General features: G+C 34.0%; 1 protein-coding gene across 2 annotated transcripts in view; it reads left to right on the top strand.

The window, feature by feature from the left end:
* FAR2 (fatty acyl-CoA reductase 2) overlaps positions 1–20,634 on the top strand; it is a 131,381-nt gene that overhangs the window by 85,682 nt on the left and 25,065 nt on the right. For both annotated transcript variants that reach the window (XM_074194800.1, XM_074194801.1), the window contains exons 3-4: positions 5,793–5,968; positions 9,338–9,517. In XM_074194800.1, the coding sequence (XP_074050901.1) occupies positions 5,793–5,968; positions 9,338–9,517 (356 nt within the window). The remainder of the gene's footprint in view (positions 1–5,792; positions 5,969–9,337; positions 9,518–20,634) is intronic.

The raw sequence follows: 20,634 nt of genomic DNA, 5'->3' as shown, positions 1-20,634 counted from the left end.
AAAGAAATTAATAAAATTGAAATCAAGAAAACTATTGAGTTAATAAATTAAACCGAGAGTCAGTTTTATAAAAAAAAAATAATAAAAGTGATAAACCTTTGGTTAATTTGCTTTAAAAAAGAAAGAGAAACAAATTACTAGTATCATAAATGAAAAAAGTGAACTCACTACCAATGAGGAGGAAATTAAAATAACAGTGTGGAATTATTTTGTCCAACTGTTTGCTAATAAATTTGATAATCTAAGTGAAATGGATGAAAATTATAAAAATATAAGTTGCCCAGGTTAAATGAAGAGGAAATTAAATACTTAAATGACTCTATCTCAGAAAAAGAAATTCAACAAGTCATTATTATCCTCCCTAAGAAAAAATCTCCAGGACCAGACAGATTCACAAGTGAATTCTTATCAAACATTTAAGGAACAATTGGTTCCAATTCTAACTAAACTCTTTGGAAAAATAGTTAAAGATGGAACTCTGCCTAACTCCTATGACACCATTATAGAGCTGATCCCTAAACTGGGAAAAATCAAAACAGACTAAGAAAATTCTAGACCAATTTCCCTAATGAATATGGATGCAAAAATCTTAAATAAAATCTAAGAAAAGCAATTACCGCAAGTTATCACTAGGATAATATACTATGACCAAGCAGGATTTATCCCAGGAATGCAGGTTTGGTTCAATATTAGGCAAACAGTATAATTGACTATATCAATAACAAACCTAACAGAAATCATATGATTATCTCAATAGATGTTGAAAAACCCTTTGAAAGAATACAGTACCTATTCCTACTAAAAACACTAGAAAGCATAGGAATAAATGGATTGTTCCTTATAATGATGAGAAGTATCTCTCTGAAACCATCAGCAAGTATTATATGCAACCAATTTAAAAATCTTTTGCATAAACAGAACCACTGAGCTAAGATCAAAAGAAGTTTAGTAAATTTACAACTAGTATTTCTGATAAAGGACTCATTTCTAAAATACATAGAGAACCGAGTCAAGTTTATAAAAGAAAACAAGCCCCAATTAACAATTTTCCAATTGACAAATGGTCAAAGGATATACAAAGGCAATTTGCAGATTAGGAAATCAAAGCTATCTATAGTCATATGAAAAATTACTCTAAACCATTGCTGATTAGAGAAATAAAAATTAAAACATCTCTGACATACCATCTCACACCTATCAGATTGGCCAATATGACCAGAAAGGGCAATATTCAATATTGGAAGGGATGTGGGAAATTTGGGACACTAATACAGTGTTGGTGGAACTGTGAACTCATCCAACTTTTCTGGAGAGCAATCTGGAATTATGCCCAAAGTTCAATAAAAAGGTATGTAACCTTTGATCCAGCAATACCACTACTGGATCTATACCCTGAAGAGATAGTGAAAATGTGTAAAAACATCACTTGTACAAAAATATTCTTAGTAGCCCTGTTTGTGGTAGTAAAGAATTGGAAATCGAGTGAACATCCATCAATTGGAGAATGGCTGAAAAAATTGTGGTATATATGTACATTACCAAACACTATTGTTCTATTAGAAACCAGGAGAGATGGGAATTCAGGGAAGCCTGGAAGGATTTGCATGAACTGATGCTGGGCAAGATGAGCACAACCAGAAGGACACTGTATACCCTAACAGCAACATGGGGGTGATGATCAACTTTAATGGACTTGCTCATTCCATCGATGCAATAATCAGGGATAAATTTAGAGTACCTGTGATGGAGAATACTGTCTGTATCCAGAGAAAGAACTGTGGAGTTTAAACAAAGACCAAAGTCTATTACATTCCATTTTTTTAAAGTGTCTTATACATTACATAATTTTGCTATCTATAATATTTTATTTTCTCCTCAAGGATATGATTTCTCTCTCAACACATTCAATTTCAATCATTTTATAGCATGGAAATGATGTAAAGATTATCAGACTGCCTTCTATGAGGGGGTAGAAGAAAAATTGTAAAATTCAAAACCTAACAAAAAATGATAGTAGAAACTACTATTGTATATAATTGGAAAACAAATAAAATATTAATTTAAAAAAAGCAAAGGGGAAAAAAAGAATGATATTTTCATTTGAAAATAAAATAGCAGACTCAGCAATTGGGTGTAATGGATCCCTTACAGATTTCATTAGTTTTTGACAGGTATACTCATAACTATATTAACAATTATAGTCTATATCTTTTTATTTAATGACTACATAAAAGAGAGAATTTATCTTTCAGCTAAAAATATTTATAGATTCCTATCCACTTCATTTGACCATCTTTATAAGAAGCCAGTCTACTATTCTACTTGAAGGAGAAAAAGTGAATGAATTCATGATTTGCATCAATACCAGGTTAGAGACTGGTACACAGGGGAGCAGGATATTGTCAGACTATAGCAAATGAAGAAGATATATTATAGCATCATATCAAGTATATTTTTAAAAAGGGGAAACTACCTTATGGTAGAAGGAACTATAGACAACAAATTGATTTTCCGTAATAAAATTATGTGCTCCAAACATCTTAACATCCAAATTCATTTAAGAATTATATAATCATTAATAAGGAAACATCAAATGAGCTACAAGAATATATAAACAGTAGCACCATAGTGATTCAAAACTTCAATATTCCTCTCTCGATTTTCAATGTTTAACTGAAAGAGAAACAAAAGGGAAAATATAGAACTGAATAAATTATAGGAAAAACAGAAGTTAAAAGACTTATGACATCTCATTGAAATGGCAAAAGTGATAATGAAGATTTCTCAAAAGCACATGGAACTTTTACAAAAATTGAACATTTACACAGAGATTTGCAAACAAATGTAAAATGACAAAAACAATTGATATATCCATATAGACTATAATGAGATAAAAATGAATTTTGCTTCAGAAACCACAAATAAAAGACATGGATCCAAATGGAAATGTAACAATAAAATTCTAAATAATGAGTGGGTAAAAGAACAAATCATAGAAACAATTAATTATTAAGTGGAAGAAAATGACAGTGATGAAACATACCAAAAGTTCTGCTTTTGGAGTTAAAGTAATTCCCAGGGGGAAAAACTATAGGTCTACAAACATATATTAATGAAAAAGAAAAAGAGAAGATTAATGAACTGAATATGCATATTTAAAAATCCTTAAGTCATAAATAGACAAACAAGTTAAGCAAAAAAGGAGATATTAAAAATCAAGAAATAAATTGGACCTAAAAAAACAGAAAGTATAGATAAAACTAAAAACAAGTTTAAAAGACTTGTAAATCATCACACTCAATTTGGATCAATGTACAACATGGAAACAAATTTTAAAAAGACTTGTAAAATTATTAATAAAACAATAGTTAAATGTTAAATAAAGTTGCTAATCTGATTAAAAAGGGAAAAATCCAATAAATATAATAGTATATGAGCAAGGTGAAATACAACAAAACCCAAAGAATTTAAAAGAATAATCAGGACATTATGTACCTATAGTCTATCAAAATTGAGAACACAACAGAAATACCTGAATACCTTTAAATATATCAAATCCCCAAACAAGACCAATTTGAGAACTAGATATTCCTATAATAGAACTGCCAAAGTGGGAGCCTATTCATGCTTATTCATTGGAGAATTCTACCAATTTTTTTAGAAAATAAGTATCTATACTTCAGAAATTATTCTCAAAAATTAAGAAAAAAGGCACTCAACAGAATTTTTTATCAGACACCTCTAGTTCTAATCACAAAATCAGGGAAACATAAAACTTAGGAGAAAAACTATAGGTCATTATCATTCCTGAGTATTGACTCAAAAATTTTAAACAAAACCTTATCAAACCCTATCAAACCACAGCAATTTATTTAAGAAATCATTCATTGTAACCAAGTAAGACATAAGGGTCCAAGGGACATAAGAAGGGTTCAACATTAGACAAACCATAAAGACAATCATATAAAAAAAAATCAAAATGTTCAAAATCACAAGAACTCAAAAGATTCAGAAAAGTCCTTTGACAAAGTACAGAACTCTTTTACATTTTTTAGGGAAAAATTACAAAGTATAGATAGAAAGGAATCCTTTTAAATATCAGAAATTATTGTTTTGTTGATGTGAATTATATTTGAGTGAGGGGATGTTATGCTAAGTCATCAGCCTCACTTTCTCCTCTGGAACCATCTGAATCCAGTGACCAGATATAGATCAAGATGACTGGAGATGGACCTGGAGGCCAGGTAATCAGGGTTAAGTGTCTTGCCCAAGATCACACAGCTAGTTAAGTGTAAAATGTTTGAGGCCAGCTTTGAACTCAAATTCTCCTGACTCCAAGGCTGGTGCTCTTTCCACTGTACAGTAAAGTACAGCGATTACTGGTCTAATGTGTTGTCTGTGGATTTTTTACAATATTCAGTTTAATCTACTACTTTGGAGAATATCTTTCTTTTTCCTCTAAATTATTACTTGGTTAGGAAATGAATCTCAATTTTTGCTTTTGGAGTCATTATACATTATATTTTTATGGTCATTATATATATTGTTCTCTTGTTTCTACTTTCTTTGTTCTTCAGCCATTCATTCATCCATATGTTAAAAGGTTTCTTTGAATTTTTCAGGTTCATCATATCTTAAGCACAATCATACACCATATTTCACAATTTGTTTAATCTTTTTTTCCAATATCAGTTTTAGTTTTGGGTTATTGAAAAACTGCTGTTATGAATTATATCCTATCTCTGATATTGTAAAATGGACACTAATACTAATTCCTATAATTATCTACCTCAGAGTTTTGTTATGAAGGTCAAAAGTTATAATGGACGTAAAGTGTTTTGCAAGGATGAAAGGAATATGATAAGCCAAATATTATTATAATTTACTTAAATATATGCATACCTTTAAGCCATCTCCAATTCTTCTCCCAGTTAGTTCATATTACTCTGAGTCCAAGAACATAGATACCTGATGATAAGATATTAAATTTAAAGGATCTACCAGGTCATCTAGTCCATTCCATTCATTTTATCTTTTTTGAGCTGCATCTTGGTTTATTTATTTTGTATCATTACAATAATCTTGTTGTGAGAGTAAAAATAAACCCCCCTCCCCCCAAAATGAGGAAAAACCACAAGAATAGTGAGAGAAAAAAAGAGTGTACTTCAGTCTGTGTTCAGATTCCAATGTCTGTCTCTGGGATGAGTTGTCTTCTTTATCATAAGTCCACCAAAGAAGTTGTTTCAATATTTTTCCCATAGTTGCTATTACTAGCTGTATTTCTCTCCACTCTTTTCTTTCCCTTAATTTGATATATGAGAAAAAAAAGACCAGAAAGATTAATTAATTTGGTCAAGGTAGAGTAAATAACAGAGTCAAAATTCAAAACCAAGTCCTTTGATATCAGTTCCAGCAATCTGCTACATGCCTGAGAATATTCCCAATTAGAAGTTGCATAGTAATTCTATAGGTTTTGCTGCTTATTATAAGGGTAATTAGGAAAAGTAAAGGACTTTCATCACTATATTGATATACAATGAGTAAGGCATCCATTTTGAATTTTTCAGTTCAGGTTAAAGTTATCAGTAAATTTTTTAAAGCTATTCATTTGGTTTAAAGCACAGAAATCTGGCTTAAAGCACAGAAAATAGGTGTGAAATAAACACTTTTTAAAAATGCCAATGATAGTTTTTTAATTGGGTTTATTGGGAAAGCTAGCCAAGAATCAATTTAGTAAATGTCAAAAGGAAGAATTGGGTAATGACAAGGTTTGATCTACAACTATGTTTCAGCTTTTTGAAAAAGCCAAAGAAATTTGCCCAAAAATCTTTGAGAAGATCAGACCTATTTATTCAGATCTCATGAAGCCAGATTTGGGCATCAGCAAAGAAGATTTAGAGGAGCTCCTGTCTCATACCAATGTCATCTTCCACTGTGCAGCCACCGTTCGCTTTGATGATCCTCTAAGGTATGTTATCATGTTTTTCTTTTTAGCACCTAGTAGTTCAAAGTAGAAAATCATGACCAATAAACCTAAATGTCTGAAGAAATTCATCTAATCACATCTAATGATGTGATCTATTGATCAGGCCTTGATCCAGGCTTCTATATTAAAACGAAAGCAAACAAATAAAAATCATACATTTAACCAGTGACAGTAATTTTTTTTCTTTTTCACAGCTGGATTTAATAAAGCTGAAGGTATGGATCCTCTACTATAATGCCTTTTTTAGGGCTCTATATGCTGTTACCTGTGGTTAAAATCATCATTGTTAAACTTCAGTTTGAGGGCACAAATTAGAATATTTCTTTCCTCAAGGTCAGATTCAAATCATTACCAAAAATGATCATCCTTATCTATTTCTTACATATAAGGATTGTGGTTGTGTGAGGGTGAAAAGAAATATATAAAGAGATAGTATGAAGGTAATAATTATGAGATTTGGCAAGAAATTAGATATATGAGGTGAGAGGAGTAGAAGACAACACTAAGGTTGTCTACATGACTGGGAAGATGGTGGTACCCTGCCTTCAATAGTGATAAGCAAGTTGGGAATGAAAAAAGATTTTAAGGAGAAAAGTAATGAGTTCTATTTGATATCATGCTGGTTTTAAGATACCTATGGAATCTGTGGAATGTTCAATTCTTAATGTCCAAAGACTGGATGTCCAAAGACTTAATGTACAAAGACTGGAAGTCAGGAGAGATGTTTGAAAGATTTTATATATATATATATAATCATCTGAATTGTGGTAATAATTGAATCTTAGAAATAAATCTTTCTTAGAGGTCAATAAGTGAAATAGAATAGGGGCAGCTAGGTGGCACAGTAGAGCACTGACCCTGGAGTCAGGAGGACCTGACCTGAATTCAAATCCGACCTCAGACACTTATAATCACCTAGCTGTGTGGTCTTCAGCAAGTCACTTAACCCCACTGCCTTACTTAAACCAAAAAGAAAAGAAATAGAATAGAGAGAAGGCCAAGAACACACTCTTGAGGGACATCCATGGTTACTGGCATGATATGGATGAAGAACCAGCAAAGGAATAATCAGAAAATTGACTATTCAAAGAGAAAGCAATGTCAAAAAACTAATGAGGAGAGACTATCCATGAGGAAAAAGTAATCATCATTGTCAAAAAAGTTGCAGACAAACCCACAAAGATGAAGATTGAGGAAAAAAGCAGTAAGATGGACAATTAAGAGATCATTGGGGGGCAGCTAGGTGGCATAGTGGATAAAGCACCAGCCCTGGAGTCAGGAGTACCTGGGTTCAAATCCGATCTCAGACACTTAATAATTACCTAGCTGTATGGCCTTGGGCAAGCCACTTAACCCCGTTTGCCTTGCAAAAAAAAAGAGAGAGATCATTGGTAACTCTGAAGAGGGTAATTTCAGTTGAATGATGCAGTTGGAAGTCAAAATACATAATTTTTTTAAAAAGAGAGAGAAAAAGAAAGTGGTGGTGCCTATATAGTCTGCATTATCAAGAAGCTTAACTACAAAGGGGAGGTAAGATACAAGACAATAACTTGTGGGGATACTCAGATAAAATGAGTTTGGGATTTGTTTTTTTTAAGATAGGGAAGTAAGGGGCATATTTGTAAGAAGCAGAGAACTAATAATTAGGAAGAGATTGAAGATGGGGGTAGGGGGTGATAAGGGAGGCAATAAACATTGAAGTAGGAAGGGATGGGATTAAGAATTATTTTAAAGGAGTTAGTTTTCAGAAGGTAAAAGGCCATCTCTTCATTCAAACCAGTTCAGAGGAGAAATGTGATTGAAAATAGGGAAACTCTTGGTAAATAATTTCAATATTATAAGGGAAGTATGAAGCAAGATCTGAGGATAAGAAAGTAGGGTTTGGAATAATAGACAAGAGTTTGAGAAGAGATGAAAAAGTTTGGTACAGCTACTCTAGGAAATGGGATAACAAATCATTTGGGTGAGATGGAATGTTTAGGAGTACTATTGTTCTAATGAATGACTGGACCCTAGAGAAGCATGGAACAAATTATGGAAATGGATACTGAATGAAGGGAGCAGAACCACATTAACAAAATTGTGAGTTGATCAACCTTGATGGATGCAGCTCCTCTCAGCAGTTTAGAGAGCTAGGACAACTTTGGGAGACCTATTATGGATAATGTTATCCAGAGGAAGAAAAACAAAACAAAACAAAAAAAAAAAAACCCTCACAGAATCCGAATGAACATTATGTTCACTTTTTTAAAATTTTCTCTTATGTTTTTCCTTCCTATTTGTTGGTTTTCTTTCTTTTCTCTCTGTCCTAATTCCTGATACAGAAAATGACTTATCTATAAACATGTTAAACACAAATGTTTAAGTACAATATTCACCAGACTGTTTGCTGCTGAGGGGAAGGCATTGGGAAGGGAGGGTGGAAAGAAATTATCTAACTTATAAATATGCACATGTGAGTGGATAAATGTAGGAAAAACTTTCATAACATATAAAATATCAATTGGGGAAAAAATTTTTAGTAAAGGAGAAGATAAAAAAATATAAAGAGAATGTTTATCTAGTTTTATAAAAACAAAAGTTATGTTCCCTTAAGAAAAGTTAGAATAGCAAGAAAGATACTAATTTGACTAAATGATGGAAACTTGTGAACAAGTTTCCTAAAAGGAACAACCTATAAGGTCCCTTTAATGATTGCGTTTTTAATTCTAGATTCTAAGTTTCCCCTAGATACAATCAATCTACAGTGCCCTTTATAGAAGGTCTACATTTCCTGGTGACTGTATTCCATTTCATGATGTCTTGAATTGCAGGTGACTTCACAGATTTGCTCAGTATTATATTTATTTATAAAAAGTAGGAAATCTTTCTTCCCTTTTCTCTCATGTTTATCAATGAGATTATTAAGTATGGTGCTTCATGAAATGACTCATGTTCATTAAGTATACTGTCATCATGCAAATATTAAATACCATATTTTTTCAAGAAAGATCTACATTATGAAAGGCAGTGTGGTAGAATGGATAGGGACCTGCCTTTGAAGGAACACAGGAAAGCCTGGATTCAAGTCCTCCTTCTAAAAATTACTTGATTGCAAGTCGCTTAACCTCTCAGTGTTCTAGATAAGTCTTTAATAGAGGTTGCAGATAATCATTTGTAGAGGAAATTTCTTCATCTGGAAGTTCTCTATACCTAAATGATCAAAAGTTCAACCTGAATAACTATCTTTGATTGATATTAGTATTAACTTTATATGGTCAATATAAGTTTTATGGTAATCGATTATTGCAGTAGCCACCATTATAGGAATACAAAAGTACATTGATTTTCTTTCTGCCTAATGTCTTCTAGACATGCTTTACAACTCAATGTCATCGCCACACAGCAGCTTCTATTAATGGCCAGCCAGATGCCAAAGCTTGAAGTCTTCATTCATTTCTCCACTGCCTATTCAAACTGTAACCTGAAGTACATTGATGAAGTTATATACCCATGTTCTGTGGAACCCAAGAAACTGATTGACTCAGTAGAGTAAGTTGTATTCAACACCCCACTCCCACCTGTTCTTGTTTTTTATAGAAATCCTCACTTACTACTTTGTCCAAAATTATGATGTAAGATTCCATAAATTGATGCTGGTTCTGTCTACCTTGCCATTGCCCTTGGTCTCTTCTATTTTAGTGAGGGAAAAATAATTTGGCGTATGTGGGTATAAGGAAAGAGAGGTGGAAAAGAGTTAGCAAAGTCCATTCTCCCCCAAATGCTTAAGCTTCTAAAGATCACATGAGGCACTTTGAGAGAATCAGGAAAGACAGCAATTCTACAATTGCTATATAACCATTTCACAATTGCTATATAACAAACTTTTATATAACAAGCCCCCCCAAAGTGAGATAAGATTGCTTAATAGAGATTAGTGGATAAATTAATTGATAAAAAAAATTCTACTAGCTAGAACCAGAACAATTTCTCCTAAGAAATTTTCTTCTTGTTATAAGATATTTTTCAATTTAAAGATATTGGTCAAAAGCCATCAGGCCCCCGACTTATCAAGTGGAATAATCTTTACTTTCCCTCTAACAATTCAGCAAAAGTAGATTTCTATTTCTGTTATCTTCTTCAGGGATCAATTTCTTCTCTCAGAAACACTATTCTATTCTATATAGTATCTATGCTTCTATGATAAAGTTACTTTATTTTTAAATTATACCTAGATAATGTTGAAAGAAATCAAAACATGAGTAATTGACCATTTCAACATGAGGTTATTTTAAATTGCAGTTTCATTTATTACTGTTCCCAAAAATGCAAACTGAATTCATGAAAAATAATCCAGTTTAATCAGAATAAATGTAATTCACATAGCTATAAGGATAAGGCTTTCACAGTCAAAAATATCTAGAGTTTTGTAGAATCAAAGTTATCAAATGATCTGGGGCAGCTAGATAGCACAGTGGATAGAACACCAGCCTTGGAGTCAGGACAATCTGAGTTCAAATTTGACCTCAGACACTTAATAATTACCTCATTGTATGACCTTGGGCAAGTCACTTAACCCCATTGCCATAAATAAAAACTTTTTTTAAAAGTTATCTAACAATCCTAGAGAATATTCAAAAAATGTGAATGATTTGCTTAACAGGGAGCCCATACCTATATTTTGGGGTCAGGGGAGAAACTGCTTGTTAATATGTTAAATGACTTGGCCAGAAAGGAAAAAACTGGTATCCGAAGCCCTTGATCCGTATTGTAAGGAACTTAACACATTCTTGAATTAATTATTCAAATTAATTAATTAAATTAAAATAGTTAATCATTTTATCAATTGTTTAGTTCTTTTAACTTTTACTTCCCAAGTCAGGGCTGGATATTTGATGTATGTGATATATGAGAGTTTCTTGCTTTGAGTGCTTTGTGCTGCTAACCTCTTATCAGCCTTGATTGCCAACTTTGTTTCTTCCTTCTCTCCTAAAAATCCTCAAGAGGTTATTCTTCCATTGAAAGATACAGATAGGGAGGATGAAAGTAACATGTCTAATTTTGTTGTGTGCTTTTTTGTTTGTTATTTATGGTTATTAACCACAACATCAGGTTGGTGATCCATGACAAGCATATGAATTGGATTTGAGTGAGACTGTGCTAAGTCATTTTCTCACTTTCTGCCCTGGAGCCATCTGGGTCCAGTGGCCAGATTTGGATCAGGATGACTGGAGATGACCCTGGCAATCAGGGATAATTGATTTGCCTAAGATCACACAGCTAGTAAGTATCAAATGTTTGAGACAGAATTTGAACTCCTGTCCTCCTGACTCAAAGACCAGTGCTTAATCCACTGCACTACCCATCTGCCCTTTAAAAATCACAGTTTTAAAATCTAAACCATTGTTTGATTCAGGAATTTTATTTTCAAATATTAGGATTGATACTCTCTTGTTTTTTTAAGCTTATTTTAGAACATACAGAGACAGATTGACTTGTTTACTTTTTCAATTTCTTTCTCTCTCTCTCTTCTCTCTCTCTCTCTCTCTCTCTCTCTCTCTCTCTCTCTCTCTCTCTCTCTCTCTCTCTCTCTTTGGCTAAAGTGCCAGTGGTTAGAGCACAGGCCTTGGTATGACCTTGGGCAAGTCACTTAACCCTGACTGCCTTGAATCCAGGGCTATCTCCAGTCATCCTGATCCATATCTGGTCATTGGACTCAGATGGTTCTGGAGGAGAAAGTGAGGCTTAGCACAGCACCCTCTCACATCCTATTCACATACTTGTCATGGTATCAACTTCCTGATATAGCAGTCTTCAAAAATGAAGGACAAAAGCATTACTTGAACCCCTTTGTCTGCCAACTCTTTGCATCCTTCCTATAAGCCAATATCTGCTTTTCTAGAAATATTCATTTTCCCAGAATCATTTTGCTCCTTAACTATATCAGGAAAAAAGTGGAATTAAACTCTATTCATAAATTTGTTATATTTAGATGAGTCAAGATATAATACATTGACTTCATAAAACCCTAGGGGATCCAGTATAAGATGCCAGTGAAGATGAGAACTGAGAAGATGTTAGATTTGGCAAATAAGACATCTTTGGTAACAGTTTCAGTTGAATAAGGTTGGAAGTCAAGCTGTATGTGATTAAGAACAGAATGAAAATAAAGGAACCACCAAACATAGATGTGAGGTGTTTGGGTTTTTTTAAAAGGAATTTGGCTGAGAAAGGGAGATCTATAGAATGATAGAAGTGATAGTTTAAGGGGAAGGTAGTTTTAAAAAAAACAGAGAAGAACTGGGTGTGTTTGTAGACAGGAGGTAAAAATCAAATGGAGATTAATTAGAGAGATTATAGTAGGGATGATCTACTGGATAATTTGAGAAAGGGTGGGATTGAAGACGAAAGTAAAGGAGTTGGTCTTGGTGAGGAGGGCTACCTTTTCATCAGGAATAAAAGTAAAAAAGAAATTGTGGGGAATAAAATTGAGTAGTTGTGAAATGAAGAGGGCAGAAGATGGAATTCTTAGCTCATAGTATGGATTTTTTAAAGCATAAATTGAAAGCCTTAATTCAGAGGGTAGATGTAAGAGGTGGTATTAGTGATTTTAAAAAAAGTTTGTTATATAGCAATTGTGAAAATAAGAAAGAGAATTAGTTAATGTAAGGGAAAGGATTGTCTTATTGCAATAAATTTAATGTATATAAGATATGGTACAAGTAATTTATTTTTACACTTAAAAGAAATGCTAAACCACATAAACACACATTTGACAAAGCAGAAACAAAACTGGATCCTACAACTTAATGTATAATTTATATTACAATTTGCAGGGAGACTGACACTTAAAACCAATCAGAACATAAAGCAGTTTATAAGACAGTTAATTAGGCATTTTAAAAACATTTCACCTTGAATCTATACCATCCAAACAACTTCCAATACATAGTTTCTAAGTGGTCAGGCTTCTCTGCAAGAACTATTAAATAATTGTGGGGACTCTTCCCCACCACCATTCAGCTCCAACTCAAAGGGGGTTTTTTTGCATCTCTAAAACTTACAAATTCATCTCCAAATTTGTTTGTCTAAGATCAGGAAATTTTAAAAGGAAAGAAAAGAAATGGCCTAAATCCAGGCTTAGGCTAGCGTGAGAGTGAAGTTTCACTTCCATTCAAAGATGAGGCATTGTAAAGGCCTCAGGCTAAAAAATTGACCTACAGGTAAAAAAACATTATCTAAAAGCTAATGAAGATGATAGAGAGAAGCCAGGATGCTACCTGAGCTTTCCAGTTTCCCCTCTGAAACTACCTTAAATGAAGCTTTTAAAAATATTGTGGAGCAACAGAGCCCACAAAAAGACAGAATGAAACAATCTTCCTGCTTAAGATATCTTAGAAGGTCTTCAGGAAAGGTCTGTCTCACTTGGATGAAAGAGGAGTGCAGCCCAGGTCAGGTGTCGTGAGGAGAAGCCAGTGGGAGATTCATAGTGGTAGTAAAGATCCTGAGACCCCTGGGACCTAATTCAGCTAACTAGTGGTACAACAGGCCAGCAATGAGGGCCCTTGCTCAGTGCGGAAGGCATATTTCAAGCCCCAGAATGCTAGCACTTAATAGTTTTTGCAGAGAATAGCCACTGACAAAGAGACCTGACCACTTAGAAACTGTTTTGGGAGTTGTTTGGACAGAGTAAGGGAGCAAGCTGCCAGCGCTTGAGGCTCCAGTGCAGAAAGCCAGTGACCCTGGCTCCTTCCATACAAAAAGCTGTGCCTCACCTCTTAACCCATGCATAACTTTTTAAAAATGAGACAAAAAACCCAAAATCAGAAGACCCTAAACACAGAAAGTTAATATGGTGACAGGAAAGATCAAAATATTATCATCTCAGAAGAGAAAAGCATATAATTTGAAAAAAAATTTAAAGCACTACCTGTGAAGCCTCAAAGGGGATTATGAATTGGTCTCAATTCATAATGGAAAAACTCAAAAAGAATTTTTAAAATCAAGTAAGAGAGGTAGAAGAAGATTGTGAAAAGAAATGAAAGAGGAGAATTTGGAATTTTTTTGGCAAAGCAATGGAATTAAGTGACTTTCTCAAGGTCACACAGCTAAGTAATTATTAAGTGTCTGAGGCTGGATTTGAACTCAGGTCCTCCTGACTCCAGAGCTGGTGCAGTATCCATTTAGCCACCTAGCTACCCCAAGAGTGGAGAATTTTGCAAAAAAGAATCAACAGCTTAGAAAAGGAAGTACAAGGGGCAGCTAAGTGGCACAGTGGATAGAGTTCTGACCCTGGAATCAGGAAGACCTGAGTTCAAATCGAACTCAGACATGTTTTTTTTGCAGTGTGACCTTAAGCAAATCACTTAACCCCACAAACTTGCAAAAACAAAAACCAAAAAAACATGTATTTAGAAAAAGAAGCACAAAATGGGCAGAAGAAACAATTTCTTAAAAAAAATAGAAAAAAAATAGAATTGGACAAATAAAAAAAAGCAAACAATACCTTTAAATGTAGAATTGACCAAATGGAAAAGGAGATTTAAAAAAAGCTAATTGAAGAAAATAAATTCTGAAAAGATAGATTTGGGCAAGTGGAAGCTAATGACTCTATAAGATATCAAGAATCCATGAGATAAAATCAAATGACTGGAAAAGAAGAAAATATAAAGTACCTCATAGAAAAATGCCCTGGAGGGGCGGCTAGGTGCCGTAGTGGATAGAGCACTGGCCCTGGAGTCAGGAATACCTGAGTTCAAATCTGGCCTCAGACACTTAATAATTACCTAGCTGTGTGGCCTTGGGCAAGCCACTTAACCCCATTTGCCTAGCAAAAACCTAAAAAAAAAATGCGCTGATGCTGGGAAAAATTAAAGGTAAAAGAAAAGGGGACAGCAAAGTTTGAGATGGATAGATAGTGTCATGCAAGCAACAAATATGAACTTGAAGAGACTTAAGCAGATAGTGGAGTATGAAAGAACCCTGGAGTTCAGTTGATCTATGGGGTCACAAAGAATCACACATGACTGACTTGGAAAATAGATTCAGGAGAGATAATTAAAGAATTATTAGACTGCCTGAAAGCCAACATCAAAAAAAGAACCTGGACAATATCTATGTTTATGACATTTTAGGAAGATGTAGTTTCCATCCTTATCCTTTTTAATTGGATCTACTTTTGCTTTTGCTTTGTCTGAGATAAGGATTGCTTTTTTACTTTAGCTGAAGCAAAATATATTCTACTCCATCATTTTACTTTCATTCTGTCTATCTATGCTTCAAATGTTTACTTCATTGAATATCCATCTTTTGCCCTGAAAGACTAGGCTCAATTTTGCCAGTTAGTTGATTCTTGGTTGTAATCTAAGCCCATCTGCCTTCTTGAATAACCTATTTCTGACTCTTGCATCCTTTAATATTGGAATTAGTAAATCCTTCATTATCCTGTGGCTCCTTGGTATTTGAATTGCCTCTTTCCAGGTACTTGCAATACTTTCTCCATAAGTCTGGAATTTGACTATAATATTACTTAGTTTTTTTTTTCATTTTGAGATCTCTTCTAGGAGGTAATGGTGGATTTTTTTCAAAGATTATTTTACCCTTTTGTTCTAAAATATTAGGCTGTATTCCTTGATAATTTCCTAAAAAGAAAACATCCAGACTCTTTTTGAATCCTGGTTTTCAGATAGTCTAATAATTTTTAAATTATCTCTTCTGGATCGATTTTACAGATCAGTTTTTTCCTATAAAGTACTTTACATTTTACTATTAAATAAATTTTACGTATTTGTGAGTTCCTAAACTTTTTATGTCATCTTTGTCTTCCACAAAACTCCCCAACAATTCCCAGTTAATTTCTCATGCTGACTTGTGGTATATTGAAACCATGATGGGGAAAATCAGTATGTATTTCACATTTACCTCTGATTTATATATTATCTCAGCAGCAGCTCAAGATAGAACACTTTGAGATATCCATAGTTTGTTTTCCTGATGATCTTCATCGCCCCTGAGAGTGTTAGTTTAACAGGAAATACTGTAGGATAACAAGCATCCAGTTCAATGCCTTTGGACCCCATAAATTCATGAAAAAGCTTCCAAGACTGATGGGGGGGGAGGGGAAGTGATGTGTGTGTATGTATATATGTATATGTGTATAGATATAAACATATACATGTGTGTATAGTTATGTTTATATGCATACACACATCCTTATAAACATATACAAATACATATGCACATTTCAGGGTTCCTATTCAATTTTCTGTACTCATGGAAGGAAATACAAATCGGAAGAGAAAGCTAAGGATTTGTGGTACAGTTTCAGGTTCACCTAAGTAAACACATGGTCTTACTACCATATGCGCATAGCCACTGTAACAGCCACTGGGGAAAGGGAGGACCACTTTGGCAAATCCAAGAGAGTTTAACAAGAGACCAAAACATATTTTGCATATAGGAAGGAGTCAAGGTAGAGACCTATCCCCTTGCATGTTCTCTGGGATGGTCTCCACTATATAGGAGTATAGACAGGAATAGGTAGTAAGGTGGTAGTGGTGGTGGTAGTTATATATATAGTTATAGTAGTAGTAGTGGTAGCAGTAGTGGTAGTAATTAGTAGTAGTGTAGCAGCAGCAGTAGTAGCAGCAGCAGAAGCAGCAGCAGTAGTAGCTAACATTTATATGACACTTAACATATGCCAGGCACTATTCTAGGCATTTTATAATAATTATTTCAATTTATCCTCACAATAACCCTAGGTACTATTATTATCGCCATTTTACAAATAAAGAAACTGAAGCAAAGAGAGATCAAGTGACTTGTCCAAGGTCACATAGCTAGTTAGTAAACAAGCTAGATGTGACCTCAAGTCGGCCTGATCTGGATCGGGTGCTCTATATGATGGTAAAAGTGAAGAATTTGAAACAAAGAACTTAAGTTCAAGTCCTAGGGCTGTTATTTATTTATAGTGTAAATCCTGCAACAGGTCACAGCTACTTTGGGTCTCAGTTTATTCATTTTAAAAATTATAGCATTAAATTAGATCATCTCCAAGGTCCCCTCCACCTCCACCTGCAAATTGTTAAGATGATATAATTTCATAATTTGAAGTGACAACTGATAGTACTTATTAGGTTCCTTTTTATTTTCAAATGAAGGAGACAAATGTATAATTCTGCACTTGGCTTCACAATATCTCAAGGATAAAAAGAAGATATTATTATCATTTTTGCACATTGAGACAGTGAATAGCCAAGTGGCAATAAATAATTGCCTCTTTGATTCTAATATTTCATGAAATTATAATTCCCTGAATCAGGTTAACTACCAAATTTCATAAGCCTGTAAAATGTCATAAAAGTTACCCCACATCACATAAGTAATAGTGAACCCAAGCAATGTGAAGTATAACAGTGTATTGAGCTTTGCTCTGATTTTTATTAAAATTCTTCTTTATTGCCTATTGGCTTTTATGACTAGCTTAATTTACTTGCATTGTTGTCAACTGATATGCCATTTGATTCAACTATAAAATATTTAATCCATCTATAAAATGAAGAACTTGAATAAATGATTTCAAAAGCGCCTTTAAAAAGAATCAGAAAATCTAAAATTCTAAGTTAGAAGGGATCCTCATGGGGGCGGCTAGGTGGCATGGTGGATAGAGCACAGGCCCTGGAGTCAGGAATACTTGAGTTCAAATCTGGCCTCAGACACTTAATAATTACCTAACTGAGTGACCTTGGGCAAGCCACTTAACCCCATTACCTTGCAAAAACTACAAAAAAAAAGGGACCCTCATGCTCATAGTTTAATGCATAAATTGAACAAGAATTATTTTTCTACAAGTGCCAGCTCTGAAGTCAGGAGGACCTGAATTCAAATGTGACCTTTGATACTGACTAGCTGTGTGACCTTGGGCAAGTCACTCACCCCTGACTGCCTAGAATCTAGGGCCATCTTCAGTAGTCCTGATTCATATTTGGCCATTGGACCCAGATGACTGTAGAGAAGAAAGTGAGGTTCATGACTTAGCAAAGCATACTCCCATTTATATTCAATTCACATGCATTTTATAATATTACTTCCCTGATGTCATTATCTTCTTCAAGAATAAAGGGCAAAAGCAGCAGCTAGGTGGCACAGTGGATAGAGGACCAGCCCTGAAGTCAGGAGTACCTAAGTTCAAATCTGACCTCAGACACTTGATAATTACCTAGCTGTGTGGCCTTGGGCAAGCCACTCAACCCCATTGCCTTGCAAAAAAAAAACCTTAGAAAAAAAGAATAAAGGGCAAAAATCATCAATATCATCATCATCATCATCATCATCATCTAAAATGTACCCCCCCAAAACGGTATTTAGAGGTATTTCTTTTTTAATGTTTGAGCCCCAAAGAGTTCAGTCCACTGTCATATTATTATTTTTTAATTTTCTAATTACTTATAACAACAACTTTTGGCATTTTGTTTTTAAAATTTAGAATTCCATCTCTCACCATACCTTTTGAAAGATGGCAAACAATTTGATATAGGTTATACAGTTGCAGTCATGCAAGACATATTTCCATATTAGTCACATTGTAAAAGAAAATAGTTCCTAAAAAATGAAAAAAAGTAAAAAATAGTATGCTTCAATCTGCATTCACACTCCATCAATTCTTTCTCTGGAGGTAGTATTTTTCATCTTAAGTGATTTGGAATTGTCTTGAAGCTTTGTATTGCTGAGATTAGCTAAGTCATTAACAGTTGATCACCTTACAATATTTCTGTTACTGCATACAATGTTCTTCTGGTTTACTCATCTACTTTGCATGAGTTTGTAGAAGTTTTCCACATTTTTTTGAAATCTGTCTGCTTGTCATTTCTTACAGCACAATGGTATTCCATCACAATCATATGCAATTTGTTCAACCAATTGATGGGCATGATGGTCCTTACAACTGCATATTGGGCACCTTCAATTTCCAATTCTTTGCCATCACAAAATGAGCTGCTATAAATATTTTTGTGCATATAAGTCCTTTTCCATTTTTTTAACTCTTTGGTAAATAGTAGTTCTATTGCTGGGTCAAAGGGTATGCATTGTAGTTATAGCCCTTTAGGTATAGTTCCAGATTACTCTCCAGAATCAGTTGAATCAGATCAGGTCACAACTGCAATAGTACATTGGTATCCCAAGTTTATCTCATCCCCTCCTCTTTTGTACTTTTCTGTCACATCAATCTGATAGGTGTGAGGTGATACCTCAGAGTGTTTTCTTTGCATTTAAATTTCTAATCAATAGTGAGTTAGGGCATATTATCATCTGAATATTGATTGGGAAATGAATTGAATTCCTAAAAATTTGACTTCATTGTCTATATATTTGAGAATCAAGGCTTTTATCAGAGAAACTTGCTGAAATTTTACTTCCCATTCTTCAGCTTTATTTCTCATTTTGGCTTCATTGGTTTTGTTTGTGTAAAACCTTTTTAACTTAATATGATCAAAATTATTCATTTTACATTCCATAATGCTATTTCATCTGGCAGGTAAATTATTCAATACTCCTCTGATTTACCTATGGTATCACTGTTTACGTCTGGATCATATATGCCCATTTTGACCTTATCTTGCTATATGGTGTTTAGATGTTGGTCTATATCTGGTTTCTGCCAAACTGCATTCCAGTTTTCCTAGCAATTCTTGTCAAATAGTGAGTTTTTGTCCCAAAAGATCAGGTCTTGTTTATTTGTTTCTCAAAGATGATGGTTATTACTATGGTCTTTACCACTACATATTTTATACTTGTTCTAGTCTACTGATCCACCTCCTCTTTTTCTTAGCCAGTACCAAATTGTTTTGTTGTTACTGCTTTACAATACAATTTGAGATCTAGTACTGCTAGGCTTCACATTTGTTTTCATTAATTCTTTTGATATTTTCGAACTTTTGTTCTTTCAGATTAATTTTGTTATGATTTTTCTCTTGTTTTATAAAATAGTCTTTTAGGAGCAATTGATATAGTACCAAGTAAGTGAATTAATTTGGGTAGAATTGTCACGTTTTATGATTTGGGCCTACTAAGAGTTTATAGGGATTATATTTTATAAGAACTGTTCTTGACATGTCATTTGTCAAGACATATCTTGACATGTCTCAGCTTTTGCTGAGAACTAATTGTCCTCTAATTGTACTCTCACTGACAAGTGAGAGTTAAATTCAACAATTATCTGATTCTTAGTGACTTGCTAAGGGGCATGAAAGGTAAGTAAGTAGCCAAGTCATGATTATTCTGTTTCATGTCTGAGTCTTGAATCTTTTCTCTTCAATATGACTCTAAGCTAAACAAGGAAGCACTTTTTATATATTCAGATCCTGTATTTTTCCATGGCTGCCCCATGGTGCTGCCTATCAAACAACTCAAAAACATGGAAACATTAGGGTTCAAATTTGGAATTCAATAGAGGGGCAGCACACATGGAGGATATATCTATGGTAACAGCAACTCATAAGACCTGGAATTTCTCTGATAGTGGAGTTTTCTATAGCTCTTGAATAGTGTCTCTACTGAGAGGATAGTTTACTCAACTACACCCCTAGAATCTCTGTTCCTTCCAGCAGCCCAAATATTAATTGACAGCTCCTTGCCGTTATTTCCTCCCTTTGGTGACTTTCTGCATCAGT

Source organism: Macrotis lagotis, chromosome 7 (assembly GCF_037893015.1).
Source record: "Macrotis lagotis isolate mMagLag1 chromosome 7, bilby.v1.9.chrom.fasta, whole genome shotgun sequence".
Lineage (NCBI taxonomy): Eukaryota > Metazoa > Chordata > Mammalia > Peramelemorphia > Peramelidae > Macrotis > Macrotis lagotis.
The sequence above is the reverse complement of the archived record's forward strand: the minus strand, read 5'-3'. Positions and strand labels throughout refer to the sequence as shown.